The sequence below is a fragment of the Triticum urartu genome, chromosome 5, assembly GCF_003073215.2.
Source record: "Triticum urartu cultivar G1812 chromosome 5, Tu2.1, whole genome shotgun sequence".
Taxonomy (NCBI): domain Eukaryota; kingdom Viridiplantae; phylum Streptophyta; class Magnoliopsida; order Poales; family Poaceae; genus Triticum; species Triticum urartu.
This window is the reverse complement of record NC_053026.1, coordinates 435,780,573-435,807,966: the sequence shown is the minus strand read 5'-3', so window position 1 is coordinate 435,807,966 and position 27,394 is coordinate 435,780,573. Positions and strand designations below refer to the sequence as shown.

The 27,394-nt window shown below is 45.4% G+C and overlaps 2 protein-coding genes across 2 annotated transcripts; both read left to right on the top strand.

Moving 5' to 3' along the window:
- The first annotated feature begins 9,049 nt into the window (after window positions 1–9,049).
- LOC125556178 (serine carboxypeptidase 1-like) lies at window positions 9,050–11,562 on the top strand. Its single transcript, XM_048718960.1, has 8 exons — window positions 9,050–9,441; window positions 9,534–9,641; window positions 9,757–10,031; window positions 10,157–10,414; window positions 10,579–10,685; window positions 10,782–10,868; window positions 11,054–11,159; window positions 11,248–11,562. The coding sequence occupies exons 1-8, from the start codon at window positions 9,060–9,062 to the stop codon at window positions 11,401–11,403; spliced, it is 1,479 nt and encodes a 492-aa protein (XP_048574917.1). The 5' UTR covers window positions 9,050–9,059; the 3' UTR covers window positions 11,404–11,562.
- A 2,525-nt stretch (window positions 11,563–14,087) lies between these two features.
- Window positions 14,088–16,808, top strand: LOC125556177 (serine carboxypeptidase 1-like). The gene is made up of 8 exons (XM_048718959.1): window positions 14,088–14,490; window positions 14,547–14,675; window positions 14,865–15,139; window positions 15,227–15,484; window positions 15,624–15,730; window positions 16,287–16,373; window positions 16,465–16,570; window positions 16,653–16,808. Exons 1-8 carry the CDS (start codon window positions 14,088–14,090, stop codon window positions 16,806–16,808), a joined length of 1,521 nt encoding a protein of 506 aa, XP_048574916.1.
- The last annotated feature ends 10,586 nt before the right edge of the window (window positions 16,809–27,394 follow it).

Here is a 27,394-nt window from a genome sequence, read left to right as displayed (position 1 = left end):
AAATTGCTTAGAGAGTAAAAGAGTATAGAATTGTTTCTGAATAGATTCAGAAAGTTTCCGCTGCAAAGAAAAAATATTATCCTCCAATTAAATTGGAAAAAACGGGAAAATTTAATTGGATGAACAGTTTTTTGAGAGAAGTTTTTTTACTTGTGGGTGAAATCAGATTCAGATAGCTTCTGCTATGACAGTAGAAAGATATTTGATTAAAGTTTAATTATGGTATTGTTATTTTCTGACCAACATTGATGATGACAATATTATAATTCAATGAGTCTTATAGTTAAAAGTTCAAATCTCTGATAAATTTTGTATCAAAGTGACCAATTTTCAGAAAATTTGATAAAGATTGAGAACTGTATATTGCTAGTTTTCTGCTGCAATAAAGTTGATAATGATGATTATTTTCTTAGCAAAGTTGTTTAATAGAAATATTATCATCACATTGTTTATGAGTTATATGCATTATTTTCATTTCAGCCCAACGGTGATATGGAATTAATGTAGAAGAATGAGTTTTATTCTAATTCTACCACAACGATGATTTAGAGTATAAAAAGGAAGTTCTACAAAAGTTTAATGTGCATATTTTTTAACCAGACCAACATAGGGTTATTTTTATGCTCATTATTGTTGATTATTGGCTAAGTTTCTCAGACTAAAAGTTATCCATGCTTTCATTCATGAAAGCGAATGGTTGGGTACTTGTGACCCGAAAGATGACCAAGAAAGGTCATAACGTGAGATAGTATGTTCTCTCTAAAGAATGGTTTCAAAAGAAAAGAGATAGATCATTGAGAGTCTTGGTTGACGAATGTCTTTCATGTACTCTCCATGATTTGAGATAAAACAAGCAACATGCGTGTTTAATTTGACCAACGTCGGATCAAGCATGTGTGTTAAAGAGCATTCGGATTTATTTATAAATTTGATGATTGAATATGCAGTCAAAAGAGCCAATTCTGGCATTTATGTCCCTTAGAGGGAATTACCCGCATGGCGGGAAAAGATGATTATGATAAAACCCGCATGGCAGGATAAGTCTGGAAAAATCCCTGTGTAACCCGTATGGCGGCAGCAATTTTCTCAGACTTATCTTGTATGACAGGAGAAAGACATGATGACTCATGTGCTTTTAATGTGTCCCACTCTGGGAAAAAAGTATGGAGTAGCTATTATGCTTTCCTAGTATCAACCGTACATCTTATGTGTAACGGTCATTAAGCACTCAATAAATCCGAAGAGAATAAAAGTTACAGACGAAACTAAAGATAAGAATGATATGCAAGTGTGACTTGCAAAAGTACTAATGATAAAGAACTCTATTGAGTTTCTGAAATGGAATGAGGAAAAAGTACTCCCATACTAGTTAAAAGATAACTTCATTTTGTATGAAGAGATAACTTCATTTCGTATGAAGTAATCTGATGAATGAAGTAGATAATCAAAGTTTCCTCAATTCACAAGAGTTATCAATGGTTTTCGAAATTGTGGCAGAAAATTCCTTGCCACATTTCGAGGGGGAGAAAGATATATGAGATAAATTAAGAATGATGAAACTCCCCTATACTTTAGATAATGTGATGAAGAATGTGATCGTCTGGGGGAGTATGACGGTCATATTAATACCCCTAAAGAAAAGAAATAGTTGTATTCCTGGATCTTTTACAGTTCCGAAAGCAGAGTAAGGAATATTAAGACGGTGCTTAGAGTGCCATAAAGAAGAAAGTTTTAACAGAATAAACCCAAATTATAAAGTTTAAAGATACGCCATTTTTAGTGAAGATGGAGTAATCTGGGGGAGCATGTTGTATGACCTATACAACACATCCCCATATGAGAAACTGATGGTCTCAAGGAATGAGAAAATCAGATACTTCTGATTACTATAAAGTCTATGTTAGTGAAATTCAAATGGAGGTTGATCCCACCTCATTTAAAGCGCTCATTCAAGCTTCGAGAAGTGTCTGCTTATCTAAATGATAAGAGACTATGTGAGATGAAATGAAATTGATGAATCCCGACGATGTTCGGGACTGATGAGTAATTTCCAATGGAGCCAAAACAGTAGGCTGTAAAGAGTCTACAAGGACAATGTGACTCCAAAGGAAATATGTAAAGGTGTAAAAAACGACTTAAATCGAAAGGTTTTTGCGCGTTTTGCACTGAATAGATTACAATGAGTGTTGGTAGCACATCATGATCTGAGTTACATCAGATGAAAGATATCATGATCTGAGTTACATCAGATGAAAGTAAAGAACATAGGGGATACTGCATGAAGAAGTCTTTTATGGACTAAAGCAATCAAATGTTGTTTTGGGTTAAAGAAAATGAGAGGACAATTGTATTCGTGCAAAGTTATAGAATGGGAAATTTATTTCCTAATCTTGTGCATGTGGATGAAGTCCTACTTGCTAGTGGTAATGTCAATCTACTGCAGGAGGAGAAAGAAGTTCTTGTCCTCAAAGTTCAAAAGAATGTTCTCGGTAAGTGTCTCGTTATAAATATCAAGATTCATCAAGAAAATAATAAAATGGGGTATTAGGAATGTCGCAGGGACATGCTAAGAAAGGTCTCTAAAGTATGCATGCGAGAAAACCTACGCCTGTTCTTATAGTCAAGGGTAATGAAACAGGAAACTATGGTGTTCCAAGAGTTGATGAGAAAAGATTGAAAACGGATATGGTACCATATGCTTCAGTTGTTGGAAGCTCAATACATTACCCTGACACAGTTCACATATCCGGGTTGTTTTGGCAATGTCCAGTCCATATGTAGATCACTGGAATGGAGTCAAAGATATCGGCCTCAAGCTGAAAGAAATTAGTTCTCTCAAAAGATTGTGAGTATAAAGACATGACTTGTGAAATGTATAGCGAAATCCACAATTGTCGCTAACTTTCATACTTGGAGGTTTTTGTGTGGAAAAGCTCCAAAGAATGAAACAATTATCATCAATGTGATGCAAAGATATGTTGTAGCTTGATATGAGGCTGAGGGACAGGCAAAATGGTTATGAAGACCTGTACCCGGAGTTGATAATGGTTGACAACAGAGATAACTATTTTAAGTATTTCGCTCCTATGACAACGAGTCAAGTGTTGATGCCAAACACACTGACACAGAGTTATGCGTTGTAAAGGAGAAAGTCCGGAATTATGTAGGAATGCTTGAAGCATAAAAGCAACAGACAAGTGTTTGCAGATCTGCTTATTAAAGGCTTACTGCCCAGTGTGTTCGGAGAACACACAGTCGACATGGGTTTTATGGTATAGTCTAAGATTTCCGGACAATAAAGGGCCCAAGGTTGAAGAATTTGTTTCAAAACAGAGAGGTACGTTGTGGCTGTCTGATTCTATCGGCAATTGAGCTGTGACGATGAAACATGTTTTATGTATTGATCTGTTATGAAAAGAGTAAAGTAAAAGTATAAGGTTAAAAGTAAAAGTTAAGATTAAGGGGGAGAATGTTAGGATGATCTCCACCGTGTGGGCCCAACGGCCCACCGGGCCCTTAGATCTGCGCCCTGATCGGGGACGCTCAACCCACTATGGTTGACGGGCCCCTGTCACCTGCACTATATAAAGAGGTGGGGGCCGGCGGCTCGCATCACGAGGTTCGTCGCAACGCCGTACACCCCACCTAATCCCCTACCGATCTAGGGTTAGTGCAGTGCTGACAGGAAGCACCACCACCACTACTCTCTGCCATCACCGGCACCATGGCCGGCTCCGGGGGCTCCTCGAGTCACAACCAGAAGGTAGGTTCACCGGATTAATCTACCCTACCCGATCCACAGATCTATCAATATGATCACTGGAAGGTCCACTGGATGGTGTTGGAACACATGACTAAGCCTAGACGGGTCAGAGGAACTAGGTTTAGGGATATGCATATTTACAATCAGGCTTTACTCATGAGACAAGGATAGAGACTTTTGCAAAATTGTAATAGTTTGTGTGTGAGGGTTCTCAAATCCAAGTACTACCCGAATGATGACTTGCTTGATGCAGTTTTTTAGTTTGGAATTCCAAGCTAACCAGGGAAGATCCATCCCTTCAATGTTGAGGCCATATGCAATATTAAAGTTCTTGCGATGGATACAGTGGACAATAGTTGGCATTTAGAGAAGACGGGCATGTTCTCCATCCGAAGCGCATACAGACTAGTCGTATCTATCAAAGCGGCAGGGAGAGACTCCTCATCCTTAACGCATGCCGCTAATGATCGCAGCTTATGGCAAGCCATTTGGATAGCAACGATCGAGAAGGAAATCTGTATTTTTGGATGGAGAGTGGCGTCAAATTCCTTGGCCACGAAGCTGAACAAATGCAAAAGAACTACTCCCTCTGTCCGACAATATAAGACTTTGCAAGCTAGACGGAGGGGTACCATACATGTTGATGTTTGTGATATATGCGGGAACACAGCGAGACATATTCGTGTAGGAATGTGCTTTATTGTGGGCAATATGAAATTGTAGAAATGATTTAGTTTTTAACAGAACAACAAATATTTATTTTTTGCAGGTTATTTTCCGAGTCACTGCGTTGATCCGTATGTGGTCGCTACTCACTCCGACGGGGCCAGGGAGCATTTGATTACTGGATCTACCCGCTGGGAGATGGTAGCACGGAATATTTTCAATCGGTTTGGATGATGGTCATGTAATAGGATAGGCAATTAGTTTACCTGTCTCTCTTATGCCAGCCGGTTATGTCTTTCGATAGCCAGTTTGTTTTTTGGCCCTTTTGGCTCTTATTGAGCTCGCTTTTATTTTCGTTTTAAGTTTCTAAGACCTTGTTGAACTTTTTTGGCTTTTTAATAAATTGGCCGTATGCATCGTTTTGATGTAGAGGCCGGGGAGTCCCTTTTTAAAAAAAAATGCGGGAACACAGTGAAGGATGAGTACCATGTAGTTATTGCTTGCACTAATAGTAGAGCCCTCCATCATGCAATGAGAGAAATTGGGACAACCCTACTATGCTCTTGTACTGAAGAGATTAGAGGTAAAATCATGTTGATTTTATGAAGGGCTTGCCACCTGAGGAAGGAATAGTTGCATCCACGGAAATGTCAAGAATAAAATCTCGGGCTCTGCAGCTTTCCTGATTTGGTATGTAGATGAGATCAAGGGGCTTTTACGCTGCCCTCAATTTGAGAAAGGAGAGGACCTCCTGGATTGTAGCTGTGGAACCTGCTCAAATGCCCGTGTGACCAGCGACTGAGAATGTTGTGGCTCCGGCAGAGGGGACTGCAAAAATAAACAATGATGCATCTTTCTTGCTGGGTATTGGCCAGAGTTCGGCAGGAGCGATGCTCGTAATCATAAGGGTTGGTGTTTACATCGGTCCGTCGCCGGATGGTTGCAATAGCGTCGAGGAAGTTGAGGCGAATGCTGCTCAAGATTCAAGTGGTCCGATCCGATGCGGTCTTGGTGTTGGACCGCATAACCTGTAATTTTTCTTTAGGTTATTGGTTTGGCCCGCGTTTCCTAATGTTCAGACCTTCTACGTGTTGCTTGGCCCTGGGAGCACTAGGCCAATACATCATCTTGTGCTTCTGCTCCTGACTATGCTAATATATTAGAGCATCTATAACTAGACCTTTCAAACACGTCTCAAATGCTCGGACAGGCCGTTCGGTCACTGACCGGTCACAAAAAATCAACCCAACCAAAGCTCTCAAAGTGCGGACAAACGTTCGGACTGACCGACACCCCTCGGATATTAGATGGCCGGGCATGTCCGGGCGCGTCGGCCACGTTAGCCCGGCCCATCGCTGGCCCACCCAACCCCACAAACCCCCCCTCCGGAGCAAACCATAGCTCAGTTCACTCTGCTCCGCTCCCCGACACTCCCCGACGCTCCTCTTTCCCCAATCCGTCCAATTCCTAGCACCGGCGAGCATGTCAAGCACCGGCAGCCACTCCGACGGCAGCTCCGAAGACGAGTACGAGATGGTGCTCTGTATCACGCTCGAGCGCTCGCGGGTGGATATGGGCGGCAGCTTTGGGTCCGGTGCGACGCCTCCTATCGCCCGTCGCCGCAGTGCCGACGCCGGCGCCGTCCCTTCACGCCCGACGCACGGATCTGCATGGGCTGCCCAATCTGCTCCGCCCGCCCGACAACCTCCTCCATCTCCGGCAGCTGCTCCGTGCGGACAGCGGTGGGTTCTAGTACCTGCTCCGCCGGCGCCGTGGATGCGGACTCCGAAGTCGGAAGCATGTGCCGCCCGCTGTGAGAGGCAGAGGGCAAGTGAGATGGGGCGGGCTCGGCGCGGCTGCGTAGTCCGCCCACTGCTGCCGCGTGATGCCGGTGCCCGACGAGGAGGAGTGTCTTCTCCAGTGGGTGCACCGCCAGTCACTTACCACGGCGGAGACGGGCGCCCGGCGTCTCCAGAGGATCAACGCCAAGCAGCTCCGGCTCATCATTGAGCAATCCGAGCAGGAGGCGGCGGCGGCGGAGGCGGAGAGGGTGGCCAAGCTCAAGCTCAAGCGCAAGCAAGACCGCATCGTCCGACGCTTGCAAGGCTACGTCGTCATCTCCTCCTCCTCCTCCTTCGACGGGTCTGACTCCGACGTCGACCCACCTCCAGTTGCATACGCCTACAACCCCGCCGGCGACTGAAAGGGGAAAGGACCGGCGTGGAAGTGGTGAAGCTCGCCCTCTCCTTTTATATAATCTAGTTCTAGTATGTAGTTAGAATATGCCGGATCGTTGAACTGTGTGAACTATGCTCCTTTGGTGAACTTTTGGTGATGTTTATGTGAATTATGCCCGTTTGGTATTGCTTTATATGTCCATTTCCTGTCGATTTTGATCGTTTGGTGATCTAAGTACTACGTTTAATTTGTATGGATATAGGGTGTCGGATATGAGATACACGAGTGTTGAGGCACGGATTTAAAAAATACCCGGTCAATATCCGCGGACGCGCCGATTGTAGATGCTCTTAGAGCATCTCTAGCAGATCCCGTATAATGCCGACCCGCAAAATGTATATACAGTTCGCGGAAAAAACATCTTTGCGGGCCAGCGCGGGCGGCGCAGAATATCCTTTTTTACAAGTCTGTTTTGCGGGCTGCCGCCGGCCGCGCTGCCTGTAAATCAGTAATTTGAATTTCAATTTTCGGCATGCAAACACATTTCTTTGCTTCTTTATTTTCTTCAAGGGCATTGCATACATAATAACTCACCAAATTATTGCTAAAATAGTATGACCAAAGAAAACAAGGACCACAATTAGGCATTTTAGAAGATATCCAACTTTCGTAACTGCTCCCACTAGTTGGATCAACATCTTCTCCATGTATTTATTGTTGATATGCGGATTCTTGATCTTGCATTCTTCATTCTTTTTTTTTGGTTCTAAAAAAGTAGACGTTGATTCCCCTCTAGTATCTTCTCTAATTGCACATGCAGCCGCATCATGAGCCTCGATTCTACTAAGGAGTGCACGAACATCTATTAAGTTTCTTTCTATCAATAAATCAATGTATTCTCCTTCCCAAAACCAAAATGAGTATCCATCTTCCTCCACACATGACGATCTCCATAAGCTATCGAAATTGAACCGAATAGGTTGACAAAGCCGAATGGAAACAACAACATACCCCGTCGTTTTAGCATTTAAAGAATACCCATCTGGGGTGGTTCAACATACTAGAAGTTAGCCGTAGCACTTTCCGCATGCAGTCGTCGCACTGTATGAGCGGCATCGGCGAGCCGCTGGGCGAGCGCCGAGCCCGGGCGACGGCCAGCCGAATCCTTGCCGACAAGCTGACGACAACGGCCAGAGGGCAAACCAATACCTGCATGCGGCACTGGGGCTTTGCCGGGGCTGCGCGGGATGCTCCCTGACCAATCCATGGCTCGGTGTAGCCACTGGTGGCCGGTGGTGGGCCGGCGGCGGGGGTGGGGAAGAGCCCGGGGCGAGGGGGCGAGGGGCGGCGGTAGGTGGGGAAAAACGAGGGCTGAAATGCCCCCCCCCATCCCCGCCAACCGCTACCACCGCTACCCCTATATACAGGGCGCCGACGGGGCGAGGGGGGAACCCGCGTTTTCGCGGGTTGGGATGGGTATTATGCCGTGCCCTGCAAAAAAAATTACGGGTTCGACGCGTTTGCGGGGTCTGATCGAACAACATTTTATGCACGGACCCGTATTTTGACGATTATTTTACGGGTCGAGCCATTATATGAGGTCTGCTAGAGATGCTCTTAGTGATGCCAGGCCGTGGAGTACTAGAGCGTCACTCCTATCAATGCCCATACAAATGGCTATGACTGGTTGTATCGTGGTTGAGCTTTATTTATAAAGGAGGCAATAGTCTTTTCGGCAAATCACCAATCGGTTGGTAGGATCAAAATTTAAGTTGTTTAGTTTTTGCAGGATTACATTTCTTGCCAACTCAAAGCTTAGCATCACTAATAATTCCTTGCATACGTAGGCGCTTTTATCGTTCGGAGGTTGTGAAGCGTACGTAGGCGCTTTTATCGTTCTCTTTATTTAAACGTCCACCACATAAGCTTTCTTGCCCAGAGGTCCATTTGGCACTCGCCAACATTGAAATGGAAATTTCCTCGCTGCCGTACATCTCACCAAAGCATATGCCAGGGACGGGAGCACACAGCACAGAGTACATACACGAATAGCCATCGGTTACAGTCCAAATCATCGTCCCAAACAAGAGATGTGAAGATAAAGAACCGTCTGAAACCCTACACTCCACGGAAAATGAACGTCCCAATCACCACCCTTCGCTCTCAATGCCCGGCCGAATGCCAATTCGACCAATCATTGCCGGCCTTTTCCACGGAGCAAAGAAGCTGTCATCCTCACAAGGTTTTAGAGGAAAAAAAGAACATACACATACAAGATTTCAGGTACAGCTGCAAGCTTGCAACGCTGTTTTTGCACTAAATATACACAGGGAAGAATCCAAAGCTCCTTGGAAATTCAAAGTGTTCTTCCCTTCTTCGGCGACTATATAAACCATGCATGCCAATGATATCTCTCATCTCAGACTCAGAGATCAACAGCCATCCACCAAAGATGAAGAGCATTTCTTGCTTCTGCCTGCTTCTCATTTGCCTGGCTGCACTGCAGCTCCACGCCAATGCCTCTCAGGAGGCCCAGCTGAGAGAGTTCATCTCGTCCAGGAAGAACAGCGACAGCACCGACACGTTCAAAGTGCGCAACATAGCCGACAGGTTTTCCGGCAGCCTGAACGCGGAGAGCTCTGTCTCAGACCAGAGCTCCATGAAGGCGGCTGACATGATCACGGCGCTGCCCGGGCAGCCGGAGGGCGTGGACTTCGACCAGTACGGCGGGTACGTGACCGTCGACGAGGAGAACGGCCGCGCGCTCTTCTACTACCTCGTCGAATCGCCCTCTGGTGCCTCGGACAAGCCACTCGTCCTGTGGCTCAACGGAGGTTAGAATGATCAACAAGTTGATAACTCAAACACCTCTTGTACTACTAGAAAATTCTCAAGGACAGCAGTGACACACTTCATGCATACACAGGGCCAGGATGCTCGTCGCTGGGCTACGGGGCAATGCAGGAGCTGGGCCCGTTCCGAGTAACTGAGGACAACAAAACCCTCAGCAGAAACATGAACGCCTGGAACAACGGTAAGTATCCATGGCTAGCTTCTTGTACCCGTTAATCCTCCCTTTAGCACTCTATATGTATCAGTGATCGTATATATGGCAAGACTAATACTTTGCTTGTGAAAAATGATGGCAGTGGCTAACGTGATCTTCCTGGAGTCGCCGGCCGGTGTGGGATTCTCTTACTCCAACACGTCTACAGACTACGATCTCAGTGGCGACGAGAGAACCGCCGATGACGCGTACGTCTTTCTGGTGAAATGGCTGGAGAGGTTCCCCGAGTACAATGGTCGCGCCTTCTACATCTCCGGGGAGAGCTTCGCCGGCCACTACGTGCCAGAGCTCGCCGCCACCATCCTGCTCCACAACGCATACAACAACAGAACCATCATAAACCTTCAGGGCATCTTGGTAAGTCAAATTAACTAGCTTGCCAAGATGAAATGGAACATTGTACATGTTTTTTTCTTTCTATTTTCTTAGGTACATTTTTTCTTTCTGTTCAACACTGATGTTTGTCATGTTTTTTGTTGAAGGTTGGAAATCCGTACCTTGATGCCAACAGGAATATTATGGGGGCGATCAACTACTACTGGACCCATGCGGTGATGTCCGACGAGGTCTACGCCAATATCACCAAGAACTGCGACTTCGACAGCGTGGATGGTACGTTTACAAACGCCGCATGCAACGGCGCCGTCGACGGGTTCAGCGCTGGCAACATCGATGGCTACAACATATACGCTCCAGTTTGCATTGACGAGCCCAATGGAGGGTACCACCCCAGTGGCTACGTAAGTCAATGGTTGTTCTTGTTTTTTTTTTCTGATGAAGGACAACATTTATTTTTCGAATTCCTTTTCGAAACGAGAAAAAAAAGGAAAATATTCTTATGTGTACAGTAAGAACTAGTCTATGTTCTGAAGAGCTAACCGGTGTTTCTCTCTCCAAATAGCAGTTACCTGGGTATGATCCCTGCAGTGATTATCCTACTCATGCCTACCTCAATGATCCAGCGGTGCAGATGGCTTTCCACGCTAGAATGACCAAGTGGACAGGGTGCACGTAAGATCTTTCATTTTCCATTTAATATGCACTTATTAATCGCTAATCGATTTCACCCGCTCGTAGGTAACTCATGTGATTTGTTCGTGCATGCAGAAACTTGAACTGGAAAGATGCGCCAATGTCTATGCTGCCAACCATCAAATGGTTGATCGAAAGCAAGCTTCCGATTTGGATATTCAGGTAACCGACTTCTTTTCGATAAAGGATGGATTTTATTCACTCAAAATGAAGCATCAAGTGGATACAAACACATTGAGCACACACCCAGCCTCTGCATCACAGGATGCAGAGCAATCTAATTAATATTCTCATACATTTTAAAAAGTATTGTCTAGTGTAGTAACAAACCTGTCTCCATGTTTCAGTGGTGATTTTGATACTGTGTGCTCGCTTCCGGGGACGAGGTATTCCATCCAGGACCTTGGCCTCTCTGTGACCACCCCATGGCGTCCATGGACAGCGAAGGAGGAGGTAATTAAATTCCCTATTGTGAACGCTAGCGTTCATCCTAGATCACCTTCAAACTGGCGGGTTTTTACAAGGATGGTTGCACTTGCAGGTGGGAGGCTATGTTCAGCAGTACGCGGGGGGATTCACATTCCTCTCCGTGAGGGGAGCTGGCCATCTGGTTCCATCCTTCCAGCCTGAGAGGGCATTGGTGATGTTGAGCTCGTTCCTGAATGGGATGCTCCCACCTTACGTAGAACAGCAGTGATTCTTGATGGCCATAAAACTCCATCCATGAGAGGTCTTGGTTAGCGCCAAGCTTGATGACAAGTGTTGTGGATGAAGTTGCCATAGTTTTTCAATTTTTCGGACCGTTCATTTGCTTAATGTGTGCCTTAATATTTACTTGTATCCGGTTACTGTTGAGAATGGTTTATCCTAGTGGACAGGATTTCTTTTCAATGAATCTATGACAAGATTTAAATAAAGATAAATATTGTGCCTTACTGCAAGGATTGCCGAACACCACCGCCTTGCCCTGATACCCCGTCCATTGTTGCGGGAATTCCTTGCATATTGCAATAGATTTTGATAAGATTGGAACATGAATATTTGGATTAATGATATGAGACTCAAAACTAAAAGTATATGATTTATAGTTTTCATTTTTATATAGTTGTAAAATATTGGTTGAATGTAAGTAGCAAACTAGTTTTTCCATGCATGGTTGCATGTTGAGATCGTTTTCCCCTATGCATGGTTGATCTTATCTTAACGTTTTTCCACGGGCTAAACAAGTAATGTTAAATGCCGCCGTTGCTCTTATCTTGGTCATTACGCAAATAATTGTCTCTCCAAGAGTGTCATGCTCATTCGTGAGAATGGTGGGTATGAGTTATCATGACCATGATAAGGAGACTTTAGCTCTTATTGTCCATGAGACTAACATGGCAGTGAATCTGATCAAAATGTGCAATACATGGCTGCCGAAGATGCGGATAAGTATGCTAGTTTGATTGCTCAACGGGTTTTGAGCATTTAATTGACACAGGTTGAGCAAAACTAGGGGCTCAATAACAACAACAAAAAAACACCCTCCCACCCCCGAATAAAAAGAAATAACATCTACATCCCTAAGGGGTGAATTATTGAACGAAACCATCGCCTGCTTTCAATCTGCATCTCCGCATAGCGCCAACCGGAGGAATAGAAGGTAGATCCACTTGCCGAGGAGTCATTGCTGCACCATCACGTCAAAGATTTGAGATCCAAACAAAGCAGCCACGGTCATTGTCGGAGCACATCTCACTATGGCTAGTTACTTGGGTAACTACCCCGTGCAACTCGTTCCCAAATCTGCCGTGTACAAACGACGTGTCATCATTGAAGAATGTGGATCCACCACCAAAAGGCCTCCAACCATGTGGAGGGGCCACCTCCACCCTCTTTTCGCGAACACCACTACCGGAGACAATAAACACAAGCTAACTCCTATGTAAACTCCTACATCAACAGACGACACTAGAGAAAACATCGTTGTGGTGGAGGAAGATTCGAAATACAAAATCCCACTGGTTTGGTCACAACCGCTACCCTGCGACCAAACCTAAGAACTCCAATCTCGCCGGTTGGACTGACCAGAGAGAAAACTATGCCGCTAGATCCATGGCTCACCATGGTGGGGTTGAAGATGTAGCAACTCTTATTCGACGCGGCGTCATCACCCACACCTCACGCCGCACGTCGAAACCCTAAATCTATCCATACGTACAGCCTGGATGCGAAACCCAATGACTCCCCTATTCTCACGTCATCGGTTTGGCAGACGGGGGAGGAGAGAGAGCCCCCGTATCGTTGGATTCTATATCTCTAATCGAATAAGTTGACTTTGTATAGGCATTTTACCGGCAGCTATGGAGATAATTGCTCTAGCTACCATTTTAGATACCCCCCCCCCCCCCAAATTTCATAAAGCATATGATCTGGTATAACAACGGCAACCCGATATTCGGGGGACCCCTTTCCCAAGCCCATACGTGTTTCCGTGGGTCTTAGTGTTACTGGTTTGTCGGACGTACTCATATTTTTCCATCACGAAGTGCATATCGTGTTATTGCTCTTCGTCTTGCTTCTATATGTCTCGACGTGATTCAAGCAGGTTCAAGAGCTTGAAGAGCATTTCTACCAAAACAAATACTATTGCCTTGGCAGGATTTTCCTCTCATTCTTCATCTATTTTGTTTGCGAAATCTGGTTCTTTTGGGATTATTTCTATGGTTCTTCCTTAGTTCCATCTCCACTGCAAAACTGGGCATGAGAGTTTCTTGTCATATCCATCTCCTCGCGAATGAAATGAGAAAAGCATCTAAATTTCGTCATTGGGTGGAGAAGAGAAAGGGGAGCGAAAACCGCTGGAGTGTTAGAGGTTGTGAAGCTTAGTATCGCATTGAAAATAGCCTTAGACTTTGGCCGCAAAAGAAAAAGAAATGAAAAGAACCTTAGACCTCCATTTGGCACTTCCATACACTGAAGGCAAATTTCCTTGCTGCCGCACATCTGAGCAAAGCATACACGAAACGCTATTGGTTACCGTCCAAATCGTCGCTCCAAACAAGAGATGTGAAGATAAAAATCGTCTGAAATCCTACACTACACGGGAAAAAAACGTCACAATCAACCCTTCGCTCTCAATATGCCCGGCCGAACGTCAATTCTACCAATCATATGACCGTTTCCACGGAGCAAAGAAGCTGTGATCCTCTCAACGTTTTAGATAGAGAAACAAGAACATACACATACAAGCGCACAAGCACAGCTGCAACGCTGTTTGTACCCGAAATTTACACAGCGAAGAATCCAATGCTCCTTGCTTCGGAGTGTTCTCTTCCCTTCTTCCTACGCCTATATAAACCATGCATGCAAATGGTACCTCTCATCTCAGACTCACCAAAGATGAAGACCATTTCTTCATTCTCCCTGCTTGTCCTCTGCCTGGCTGCACTGCAACTGCACGCCAATGCCTCCCACTCCCAGTCCCAGTCCCAGGAGGCTCAGCTCAAGAAATTCATCTCGTCTAGGAAGAACAGCGCCACCAGCAGCGACACGTTCCGAGTGCGTAACATAGCTGACAGGGTTGCCGGCAGCCTGAGTGCGGAGAGCACCGTCTCTGACCAGAGCTCCATGAAGGCCGCCGACAAGATCACGGCGTTGCCCGGGCAGCCGGAGGGCGTCGACTTCGACCAGTACGGCGGGTACGTGACCGTCGATGCGGAGAACGGCCGCGCGCTCTTCTACTACCTCGTGGAGTCGCCTTCCGGTGCCTCGGACAAGCCACTCGTCCTGTGGCTCAACGGAGGTTAGAGTGATCCATATGTTGATAACTGAGCATCTCTTGTGGAAATTTCTCAGCAGTGACACTTCTTGCGTACACAGGGCCAGGATGCTCGTCGCTGGGATACGGCGCAATGCAGGAACTTGGCCCGTTCCGCGTAACCGAGGACAACAAAACGCTCAGCAGAAACGTGAACGCCTGGAACAACGGTAACCCATGGGCCATGGCCTCTCTTACTCATCAATCTTTGAATTTGTCCTGCCTTATGTCACTGGAAATGGACCACGGGCCCACATGAAAGTTTCAGGGACAAATGATTTTGAAGTGTCGAGTAAATTAAAGTGTGAGAAATGATCAAATTAAGAGACTAATTGTTTGCTTGTGAAAAATAATGGCAGTGGCTAACGTGATCTTCCTCGAGTCGCCTGCCGGTGTGGGATATTCCTACTCGAACACGTCTTCGGACTATGATCTCAGCGGAGACGAGAGAACCGCCGATGATGCCTACGTGTTTCTGGTGAAATGGCTTGAGAGGTTCCCGGAGTACAAGGACCGCGCCTTCTACATCTCCGGGGAGAGCTACGCCGGACACTACGTGCCGGAGCTCGCCGCCACCATCCTGCTCCACAACACATACAACAATAGAACCGTCATAAACCTTCAGGGTATCTTGGTACGTGGAACTAACTAGCTCTACTTCGATGAAACATTGTACAATTTTCGGTTTTTCTAACTTGGATCATGTCTTCTATATTTGAAGGTGGGCAATCCATACCTTGATGGGAACCAGAATATTAAGGGGGCCGTTGACTACTTCTGGACCCACGCGGTGATGTCCGATGAGGTCTACGCCAATATCACCAAGAACTGCGACTTTGACAACTTGAATGGTACATTTACAGATGCCGCCTGCATGGGAGCGGCCGTGGCGTTCGACTCTGGCTACATCGATGGCTACAACATATACGCTCCGGTCTGCATAGACGCACCCAATGGAACGTATTACCCCGCTGGCTACGTGAGTCCACACTTCTTATCTTTCTGAAGAACATCATTTCTTATCAAAACGAGAGAAAAATGGACAACGTTCTGTTTGAAAAAAACTAGCTCTATGTGCTGAACAGCTAACCGTTGTATTTTTCATCTTCAAATTGCAGTTACCTGGGTATGATCCGTGCAGTTACTATCCTACGGATGCCTACCTCAATGATCCAGCGGTGCAGATGGCTTTCCACGCTAGGACGACGAAGTGGTCAGGCTGCGCGTAAGATCCTCCAACTGGAGCTAATGCACACTGATTTCACGGACATGGATTTTTAGAGCACTTGCACTCAGGCCCTGCTATCCTAGCCGTCCAATATCGCTTTAAGATCCGTGCGACACAACTAACTTTCTATATGAAATTTTATCTTTTCTGTTTCTCTTCACATAAAACATATCTTGAAGTTCAAACCTATGCAGCATGGCAAAGCTTTCTAACTAGAATCTATGATAAATCTTTCAGAACTTTTTGTCCGACATAAATACTAAAAATATGATTTTTCAATCAAACAATACGTATTTTGTATATTTATATTTGACAAAAAAATCTGAAAGATTTATCCTAGATTCTACTTAGAAAGCTTTGCCACGTTGCATAGGTTTAAACTTCAAGATATGTTCTATGTGGAAGAAACAAAAAAGAAAAATGTATTTGCACGGATCTTAAAGCAGGAAATAGACGGCTAGAAAGAGAGGGCCTAGGTGCATGTGCTCTAATATATATTTTCGCTGATTTCACCCACACATTCGTACCTCATGTGACTTGTACATGCATGCAGAAATTTGAACTGGACAGATGGGCCAATGTCCATGCTTCCAACCATGAAATGGTTGATCGAAAGCAAGCTGCCGATTTGGATATTCAGGTAGTAACAGACAAGTACTAGTACAATCCAATACTCTCACACCGCCGTTTGAAAGTACTTCAATAGTAACAAACCTGCCTGCATTTTTTAGTGGTGATTTTGATTCTGTGTGCCCGCTGCCGGCGACGAGGTATTCTATCCAAGACATGGCCCTCTCTGTGACCACTCCATGGCGCCCATGGACAGCAAAGGAGGAGGTAAACCCTGTTGTACAAACTAGCATTCATCTTAGATCACCTTGAAACGGGTGGTTTCTGACAAGGATGGCTGCACTTTCAGGTTGGAGGATATGTTCAGCAGTACGCGGGGGGATTCACATTCCTATCTGTGAGGGGAGCTGGCCATATGGTTCCATCCTTCCAGCCTGAGAGGGCATTGGTGATGTTGAGCTCATTCCTGCAAGGGGTGCTCCCACCTTACGTAGAACAGCAGTGATTCATGGTGCCCATAAATCTCCATCCCATGAGAGGCCTTGGTTATCGTCAAGCTTCATGAGAAGTGCTACCTACAACCAACGTGGATGGAGTTGCCATAGTTTTTCAATCTCTTGGAACATTTGTTTGCTTAATGTGTGGTTTAGTTAATATACGTGTATCCAGTTACTTACTGTTGAGAATTGTTGTCCTAGTGGACATGGATTTCTTTTGAACGAATTTATTACAATATCTAAAATAAATATAAGCATAAATTATTTTTACCATTGATTATTTTCATGATAACGCAAATAAGTAGGGAAGATGATACCCTTAGCAGGCCTGAAAAGGGTACATAAGACATCTCATCAGTGGTGCAAAGGCACCATAGCTAGTAAGCTCCACGTGCTCCTTGAACCCGCACAACCACAATACACATCCCTTGTTAATCGTAACATCCAGAGAAACTTACGGGCCGCTCGCCAAGCACATGTTGCCAAGATGTGATGGCATGCGATCCTTTGCTCCTAACTATGCAATCCAAGGACGCTGAGCCAATCATATAGCCAATGTCGCCATTGATCTAGCCACTGGAGCCAAGATGCTTGCACACCAAATCACACGGTCTATCTATGGACCACATGGACACAACAACACATCTATGCCCGACATTAGCCAGAACTAGTTGTGGCAACTCCATCGAGACATACCACAAGATTGTCACCCCCTTTTTGCAGGTACACAGGACAGTGATGCTCACCGATGCACTAGCCACCACCAAAGGTCACCATATTCCATACATCAGGGTGACCACTCATGCCAAGGAGTATATGAATTGCATGATCGTACCATGACACTAGTAGAAAAGAGGGCTTTGGTTTAGGCCGGGTCAGCTCATTAGTCCCGGTTCAGTCCAGAACCGGGACCCATGGGGGCATTGTGTTGGAAATATGCCCTAGAGGCAATAATAAAAGCATTATTATTATATTTCTTTGTTCATGATAATTGTCTTTATTCATGCTATAATTGTATTATCCGGAAATCGTAATACATGTGTGAATAATAGACACCAACATGTCCCTAGTAAGCCTCTAGTTGACTAGCTCGTTGATCAACAGATAGTCATGGTTTCCTGACTATGGACATTGGATGTCATTGATAACGAGATCACATCATTAGGAGAATGATGTGATGGACAAGACCCAATCCTAAACATAGCACAAGATCGTATAGTTCGTTTGCTAGAGTTTTCCAATGTCAAAGTATCTTTTCCTTAGACCATGAGATCGTGTAACTCCCGGATACCGTAGGAGTGCTTTGGGTGTGCCAAACGTCACAACGTAACTGGGTGACTATAAAGGTATACTACGGGTATCTCCGTAATTGTCTGTTGGGTTGACATGGATCAAGACTGGGATTTGTCACTCCGTATGACGGAGAGGTATCACAGGGCCCACTCGATAATGCATCATCATAATGAGATCAAAGTGACCAAGTGTCTGGTCACGGGATCATGCATTACGGTACGAGTAAAGTGACTTGCCGGTAACGAGATTGAACGAGGTATGGGGATACCGACGATCGAATCTCGGGCAATTAACGTACTGATTGACAAAGGGAATTGTATACGGGGTTGCTTGAATCCTCCACATCATGGTTCATTCGATGAGATCATCGAGGAGCATGGGGAGCCAACATGGGTATCCAGATCCCGCTGTTGGTTATTGACCAGAGAGCGATCTCGGTCATGTCTACATGTCTCCCGAACCCGTAGGGTCTACACACTTAAGGTTCGGTGACGCTAGGGTTGTAGGGATATGTATATGCAGTAACCCGAATGTTGTTCGGAGTCCCGGATGAGATCCCGGACATCACGAGGAGTTCCGGAATGTTCTGGAGGTAAAGATTTATATATGGGAAGTCCTATTTCGGGCATCGGGACAAGTTTCGGGGTTATAGGTATTGTACCGGGACCACCGGAAGGGTCCCGGGGGTCCACAGGGTGGGGCCACCTGTCCCGGGGGCTACATGGGCTGTAGGGGGTGCGCCTTGGCCTACATGGGCCAAGGGCACCAGCCCCAAGAGGCCCATGCGCCTAGGGTTTCAAGGAGGAAGAGTCCTAGGAGGGGAAGGCACCTCCTAGGTGCCTTGGGGAGGAGGGATTCCTCCCCTTGGCCGCACCACCCAAGGAGATTAGATCTCCTAGGGCCGGCGCCCCCCCTTGGCCCTCCTATATATAGTGGGGAGATGGAGGACTTCTTACCTTGGCCTTTGGTTGCCTCCTCCTCCCTCTCCAACACCTCCTCCTCCTCCATAGCGCTTGGCGAAGCCCTGCCGGAGTACTGCAGCTCCATCAACACCACGCCGTCGTGCTGCTGCTGGTGCCATCTCCCTCAACCTCTCCTCTCCCCTTGCTGGATCAAGAAGGAGGAGACGTGGCTGTTCCGTACGTGTGTTGAACGCGGAGGTGCCGTCCGTTCGGTGCTAGGATCTCCGGTGATTTGGATCACGTCGTGTTCGACTACATCATCCCCGTTCTTTGAACGCTTCCGCTCGCGATCTACAAAGGTATGTAGATGCATCCAATCACTCGTTGCTAGATGAAGATCTTGGTGATGCGTAGAAAATTCTAAAATTCTGCTACGTTCCCCAACAGTGGCATCATTAGCTAGGTTTATGCGTTGTTTCTATGCACGAGTAGAACACAAGATGTTGTGGGCGTCAATTTTGTCAATTTACTTGTCGTTACTAGTCTTATCTTGGCTCAGCGGCATCGTGGGATGAAGCGGCCCGAACCGACCTTACACGTACGCTTACGTGAGACAGGTTCCACCGACTGACATGCACTAGTTGCATAAGGTGGCTAGCGGGTGTCTGTATCTCCCACTTTAGTCGGATCGGATTCAATGAAAAGGGTCCTTATGAAGGGTAAATAGAAATTGGCACATCACGTTGTGTTTTTGGTGTAGGTAAGAAACGTTCTTGCTAAGAAACCTATAGCAGCCACGTAAAAAATTTGCAACAACAATTAGAGGACGTCTAACTTGTTTTTGCAGCATGTGCCGTGTGATGTGATATGGCCAAAAGGATGTGATGAATGATATATGTGATGTATGAGATTGATCATGTTCTTGTAATAGGAATCACGACTTGCATGTCGATCAGTATGACAACCGGCAGGAGCCATAGGAGTTGTCTTAATTTATTTATGACATGTGTGCCAACATAAATGTCATGTAATTACTTTACTTTATTGCTAAACCGTTAGCCATAGTAGTAGAAGTAATAGATGACGAGACAACTTCATGAAGACATGATGATGGAGATCATGATGATGGAGATCATGGTGTCATGCCGGTGATGATGATGATAATGGCGCCCCGAAGATGGAGATCAAAAGGAGCAAAATGATATTGGCCATATCATGTCACTATTTGATTGCATGTGATGTTTATCATGTTTTACATCTTATTTGCTTAGAACGATGGTAGCTTAAATAAGATGATCCCTCACAATAATTTCAAGAAAGTGTTCCCCCTAACCATGCACCGTTGCGAAGGTTCGTTATTTCGAAGCACCATGTGATGATCGGGTGTGATAGATTCTAACGTTCGAATACAACGGGTGTAAGCCAAATTTACACACGCAATACACTTAGGTTGACTTGACGAGCCTAGCATGTACAGACATGGCCTCGGAACACGGAAGACCGAAAGGTCGAACATGAGTCGTATAGAAGATACGATCAACATGAAGATGTTCACCGATGATGACTAGTCCGTCTCACGTGATGATCGGACACGGCCTAGTTGACTCGGATCATGTATCACTTAGATGACTAGAGGGATGTCTGTCTGAGTGGGAGTTCATTAAATAATTTGATTTGATGAACTTAATTATCATGAACTTAGTCTAAAAACCTTTGCAAAATGTCTTGTAGATCAAATGGCCAACGCTCATGTCAACCTCAACTTCAATGCGTTCCTAGAGAAAACCAAGCCAAAAGATGATGGCAGCAACTATACGGACTGGGTCCGGAACCTGAGGATCATCCTCATAGCTGCCAAGAAAGCATATGTCCAAGAAGCACCGCTAGGTGCAGCACCCATCCTAGAGAACCAAGACGTTATGAACGCTTGGCAGTCGCGTGCTGATGATTACCCCCTTGTTCAGTGCAGCATGCTTTACAGCTTAGAACCGGGGCTCCAAAAGCGTTTTGAGAAACATGGAGCATATGAGATGTTCGAAGAGCTGAAAATGGTTTTCCAAGCTCATGCCCGGGTCGAGAGATATGAAGTCTCTGACAAGTTCTACAGTTGTAAGATGGAGGAAAATAGTTCTGTCAGTGAGCACATACTCAAAATGTCTGGGTTGCACAACCGCTTGTCCCAGCTGGACATTAACCTCCCGGACGAGGCGGTCATTAAAAGAATGCTTCAGTCGCTCCCACCTAGCTACAAGAGCTTTGTGATGAACTACAATATGCAGGGGATGGTGAAAACTATTCCTGAAGTATTTTCAATGCTGAAATCAGCGGAGGTGGAAATAAAAAAGGAACATCAAGTGTTGATGGTCAATAAAACCACTAGTTTCAAGAAAGGCAAGGGTAATAAGAACTTCAAGAAGGACGGCAAGGGAGTTGCCGCGGCCGGTAAATCAGTTGCCGGGAAGAAGCCAAAGAATGGACCCAAACCTGAGACTGAGTGCTTTTATTGCAAGGGAAAGGGACACTGGAAGCGGAACTGCCCCAAATACTTAGCGGACAAGAAGGCCGGCAACACTAAAGGTATATGTGATATACATGTAATTGATGTGTACCTTACCAGTACTCGTAGTAGCTCCTGGGTATTTGATACCGGTGCGGTTGCTCATATTTGTAACTCAAAACAGGAGCTGTGGAATAAGCGGAGACTGGCGAAGGACGAGGTGACGATGCGCGTCGGGAATGGTTCCAAGGTCGATGTGATCGCCGTCGGCACGCTACCTCTACATTTACCTACGAGATTAGTTTTAAACCTCAATAATTGTTATTTAGTGCCAGCTTTGAGCATGAACATTGTATCTGGATCTCGTTTAATACGAGATGGCTACTCATTTAAATCCGAGAATAATGGTTGTTCTATTTATATGAGAGATATGTTTTATGGTCATGCCCCGCTGGTCAATGGTTTATTCTTAATGAATCTCGAATGTGATGTTACACATATTCATAGTGTGAATACCAAAAGATGTAAGATTGATAATGATAGTCCCACATATTTGTGGCACTGCCGCCTTGGTCACATCGGTGCCAAACGCATGAAGAAGCTCCATACAGATGGACTTTTGGAGTCTCTTGATTTCGAATCATTTGACATGTACGAACCATGCCTCATGGGTAAAATGACCAAGACTCCGTTCTCCTGAACAATGGATCGAGCAACCAACTTATTGGAAATTATACATACTGATGTGTGCGGTCCAATGAGCGTTGAGGCTCGTGGTGGCTATCGTTATGTTCTCACTCTCACTAATGACTTAAGTAGATATGGGTATGTCTATTTGATGAAACACAAGTCTAAGACCTTTGAAAAGTTCAAGGAATTTCAGAATGAGGTAGAGAATCAACATGACCGAAAGATAAAATTCTTACGATCAGGTCATGGGGAAGAATATTTAAGTCACGAATTTGGTACGCACTTAAGGAAATGTGGAATCGTTTCACAACTCACGCCGCCTGGAACACCTCAGCGTAACGGTGTGTCCGAACATCGTAATCGCACTCTATTGGATATGGTGCGATCTATGATGTCACTCACTGATTTACCGCTATCATTTTGGGGATACGCTCTAGAGACAGCTACATTCACTTCAAATAGGACACCGTCTAAATCCGTTGAGACGACACCGTATGAATTATGGTTTGGTAAGAAACCTAAGGTGTCATTTCTAAAAGTTTGGGGATGCGATGCTTATGTCAAGAAACTTCAACCTGGAAAAAATGCGTCTTCATAGGATACACTAAGGAAACCATTGGGTATACCTTCTACCTCAGATCCGAAGGCAAAATCTTTTTTTGCCAAGAACGGGTCCTTTCTGGAGAAAGAGTTTCTCTCGAGAGAAGTAAGTGGGAGGAAAGTAGAACTCGATGAAGTACTGCCTCTTGAACCGGAAAGTAGCGCAGCTCAGGAAGATGTTCCTGTGGTGCCTGCACCGACTAGAGAGGAAGTTAATGATGATGATCAAGGTACTTCGGATCAAGTTGCTACTGAACTTCGAAGGTCCACAAGGACACGTTCCACACCAGAATGGTATGGCAACCCTGTCCTGGAAATCATGTTGTTAAACAACGGTGAACCTTCGAGCTATGAAGAAGCAATGGCGGGCCCAGATTCCAACAAATGGCTTGAAGCCATGCAATCCGAGATAGGATCCATGTATGAAAACAAAGTATGGAATTTGACAGACTTGCCCGATGATCGGCGAGCGATAGAGAATAAATGGATCTTTAAGAAGAAGACGGACGCAGATGGTAATGTTACCATCTATAAGGCTCGACTTGTCGCTAAGGGTTATCGACAAGTTCAAGGGGTTGACTACGATGAGACCTTCTCACCCGCAGCGAAGCTGAAGTCCGTCGGAATCATGTTAGCAATTGCCGCATACTATGATTATGAGATATGGCAAATGGACGTCAAAACGGCATTCCTTAACGGCTTTCTTAAGGAAGAATTGTATATGATGTAGCCGGAAGGTTTTGTCGATCCTAAGAATGCTAACAAGGTATGCAAGCTCCAGCGCTCCATCTATGGGCTGGTGCAAGCATCTCAGAGTTGGAACATTCACTTTAACGAAATGATCAAAGCGTTTGGGTTTATGCAGACTTATGGAGAAGCCTGCGATTACAAGAAAGTGAGTGGGAGCTCTGTAGCATTTCTCATATTATATGTGGATGACATACTTTTGATGGGAAATGATATAGAACTTTTGGACAGTATTAAGGCCTACTTGAATAAGTGTTTTTCAATGAAGGACCTTGGAGAAGTTGCTTACATATTAGGCATCAAGATCTATAGAGATAGATCGAGACGCCTCATAGGTCTTTCACAAAGCACATACCTTGATAAGATGTTGAAGAAGTTCAATATGGATCAGTCCAAGAAGGGGTTCTTGCCTGTGTTGCAAGGTGTGAAATTGAGCTCAGCTCAATGTCCGACCACGGCAGAAGATAGAGAAAAGATGAGTGTCGTCCCCTATGCCTCAGCCATAGGGTCTATCATGTATGCCATGTTGTGTACCAGACCTAATGTAAACCTTGCCGTGAGTTTGGTAGGAAGGTACCAAAGTAATCCCGACATGGAACACTGGACAGCGGTCAATAACATCCTGAAGTACCTGAAAAGGACTAAGGATATGTTTCTCGTATATGGAGGTGATGAGGAGCTCATCGTAAAGGGTTACGTCGACGCTAGCTTCGACACAGATCTGGATGACTCTAAGTCACAAACCGGATACGTGTATATTTTGAATGGTGGGGCAGTAAGCTGGTGCAGTTGCAAGCAAAGCGTCGTGGCGGGATCTACATGTGAAGCGGAGTACACGGCAGCCTCGGAGGCAGCGCATGAAGCAATCTGGGTGAAGGAGTTCATCACCGACCTAGGAGTCATACCCAATGCATCGGGGCCGATCACTCTCTTCTGTGACAACACTGGAGCTATTGCCCTTGCCAAGGAGCCCAGGTTTCACAAGAAGACCAGGCACATCAAGCGTTGCTTCAACTCCATTCGTGAAAATGTTCAAGATGGAGACATAGATATTTGCAAAGTACATACGGATCTGAATGTCGCAGATCCATTAACTAAACCTCTTCCGCGAGCAAAACATGATCAACACCAGAACTCTATGGGTGTTCGATTCTCACAATGTAACTAGATTATTGACTCTAGTGCAAGTGGGAGACTGTTGGAAATATGCCCTAGAGGCAATAATAAAATGATTATTATTATATTTCCTTGTTCATGATAATTGTCTATTATTCATGCTATAATTGTGTTATCCGGAAATCATAATACATGTGTGAATACATAGACCATAACATGTCCCTTGTGAGCCTCTAGTTAACTAGCTCGTTGATCAACAGATAGTCATGGTTTCCTGACTATGGACATTGGATGTCATTGATAACGGGATCACATCATTAGGAGAATGATGTGATGGACAAAACCCAATCCTAAGCATAGCACAAGATCGTGTAGTTCGTTTGCTAGAGCTTTTCCAATGTCAAGTATCATTTCCTTAGACCATGAGATCATGTAACTCCCGGATGCCGTAGGAGTGCTTTGGGTGTACCAAACATCACAACGTAACTGGGTGACTATAAAGGTATACTACAGGTATCCCCGAAAGTATCTGTTGGGTTGACACGGATCGACACTGGAATTTGTCACTCTGTATGATGGAGAGGTATCTCTGGGCCCACTCGGTAATGCATCATCATAATGAGCTCAATGTGACCAAGTGTTTGGTCATGGGATCATGCATTACGGTACGAGTAAAGTGACTTGCCGGTAACGAGATTGAACGAGGTATTGGGATACCGATGATCGAATCTCGGGCAAGTAACGCACCGATTGACAAAGGGAATTGAATACGGAATTGATTGAATCCTCGACATCGTGGTTCATCCGATGAGATCATCATGGAACATGTGGGAGCCAACATGGGTATCCAGATCCCGCTGTTGGTTATTGACCGGAGAGTCGTCTCGGTCATGTCTGCGTGTTTCCCGAACCCGTAGGGTCTACACACTTAAGGTTCAGTGACGCTAGGGTTGTAGAGATATTAGTATGCGGTAACCAGAAAGTTGTTCGGAGTCCTGGATGAGATCCCGGACGTCACGAGGAGTTCCGGAATGGTCCGTAGCTGAAGATTTATATATTGGAAGTCCAGTTTCGGCCATCGGGAAAGTTTCGGGGGTAATCGGTATTGTACCGGGACCACCGGAAGGGTCCCGGGGTCCACCGGGTGGGGCCACCTATCCCGGAGGGCCCCATGGGCTGAAGTGGGAGGGGAACCAGCCCTTGGTGGGCTGGTGCGCCCCCCATGGGCCTCCCCTTGCGCCTAGGGTTGGAAACCCTAGGGGTGGGGGCGCCCCACCTGACTTGGGGGGGGCAAGTCCCCCCTTGGCCGCCCCCCCCCCCCTTGGAGATGGGATCTCCTAGGGCCGGCGCTCCCCCTAGGGGCCCCATATATAGTGGGGGGAGGGAGGGAAGCCGCACCCAAGTCCCTGGCGCCTCCCTCTTCCCTCGTAACACCTCTCCCTCTCGTTGGAGCTTGGCGAAGCCCTGCCGAGATCACCGCTGCTTCCACCACCACGCCGTCGTGCTGCTGGATCTCCATCAACCTCTCCTTCCCCTTGCTGGATCAAGAAGGAGGAGACGTCTTCCCCAATCGTACGTGTGTTGAACGTGGAGGTGCCGTTCGTTCGGCACTCGGTCATCCGTGATTTGGATCACGACGAGTACGACTCCATCAACCCCGTTCTCTTGAATGCTTCCGCTCGCGATCTACAAGGGTATGTAGATGAACTCCCCTCTCCCTCGTTGCTAGATGACTCCATAGATTGATCTTGGTGATGCGTAGAAAATTCTAAAATTCTGCTACGTTCCCCAACAACATATACGCCCCGATCTGCCTTCAGTCGGAACGTGACGGCACCTATCACTCCAGCAGCTACATAAGATAACGAGATCACAGTTTTTCGCAACACTACTACTACTGCTGCTGCTGCTACTACTACTACTACTAATGATAATAATAATAATAATAATAATAACAACAACAACAACAACAACAATGATAATAATAATAATAATAATAATAATAATAATAATAATAATAATAATAATAATAATAATTGGCCATGGTCACAATTTTTGCCATTTTGATTTGTCAGCTGGCTGGCTACGATCCGTGCATGGACAACTACGTCGACGCTTACCTGAACAATGGCGAGGTGCAAGAAGCTCGGCATGCCCGGACAAACACAAGTTGGTCAGGTTGCGAGTAAGTTATATGTAGTCTATATGCATAATGCTCTGTGGAAAGTGCCCGCAGAGGCCGAGCTCCATTGAGCTCTTTATTTTTTCAGTAAAATTATCTTTTCCACATCTTGAAAAAATCTGAAAAATAGTTTTCATGTAGATATATACTTGTAGTATACATGTATAAAATTTCATGAATGTATATATTCATATGTGATGTACACAAACGAGACAAATACACGGATTAAAATAGGCTTTTTCTTTGCAGTATTTGTGTCAGATATTTGTCTTTTGTGTGTAGGACGCAAATAATCAAATTATTTAATAAAATTTTATACATACTTGGAGAATATGCATATGCATTTGCAGATTTTTTTTTTTGACATTTTTTGAAACTTTTAAATATATTTAATTTTTTGGCAAAACGAGCTCCATGGAGCCCGGTCTTTGCAACGCCACACTCTAATGCTCTGCTGCTACAGAGCACTTCACCCCATTTTATTTTTGTTCTTGCTCTTGAGCGCAACAGTGCAACACCCCAATCTAATTTGCACTACGATCCTTCTTTTCTTTCAGCTTAGACTTG

Coding starts and splice junctions, on each gene's coding strand:
- LOC125556178 (XM_048718960.1), top strand. CDS start 9,060: ATGAAGAGCATTTCTTGCTTCTGCCTGCTTCTCATTTGCCTGGCTGCA. Junction 10,415..10,578: donor GGTACCACCCCAGTGGCTAC/GTAAGTCAATGG, acceptor TCCAAATAGCAG/TTACCTGGGTATGATCCCTG. Junction 10,686..10,781: donor ACCAAGTGGACAGGGTGCAC/GTAAGATCTTTC, acceptor TCGTGCATGCAG/AAACTTGAACTGGAAAGATG.
- LOC125556177 (XM_048718959.1), top strand. CDS start 14,088: ATGAAGACCATTTCTTCATTCTCCCTGCTTGTCCTCTGCCTGGCTGCA. Junction 15,140..15,226: donor TAAACCTTCAGGGTATCTTG/GTACGTGGAACT, acceptor CTATATTTGAAG/GTGGGCAATCCATACCTTGA. Junction 15,731..16,286: donor ACGAAGTGGTCAGGCTGCGC/GTAAGATCCTCC, acceptor ACATGCATGCAG/AAATTTGAACTGGACAGATG.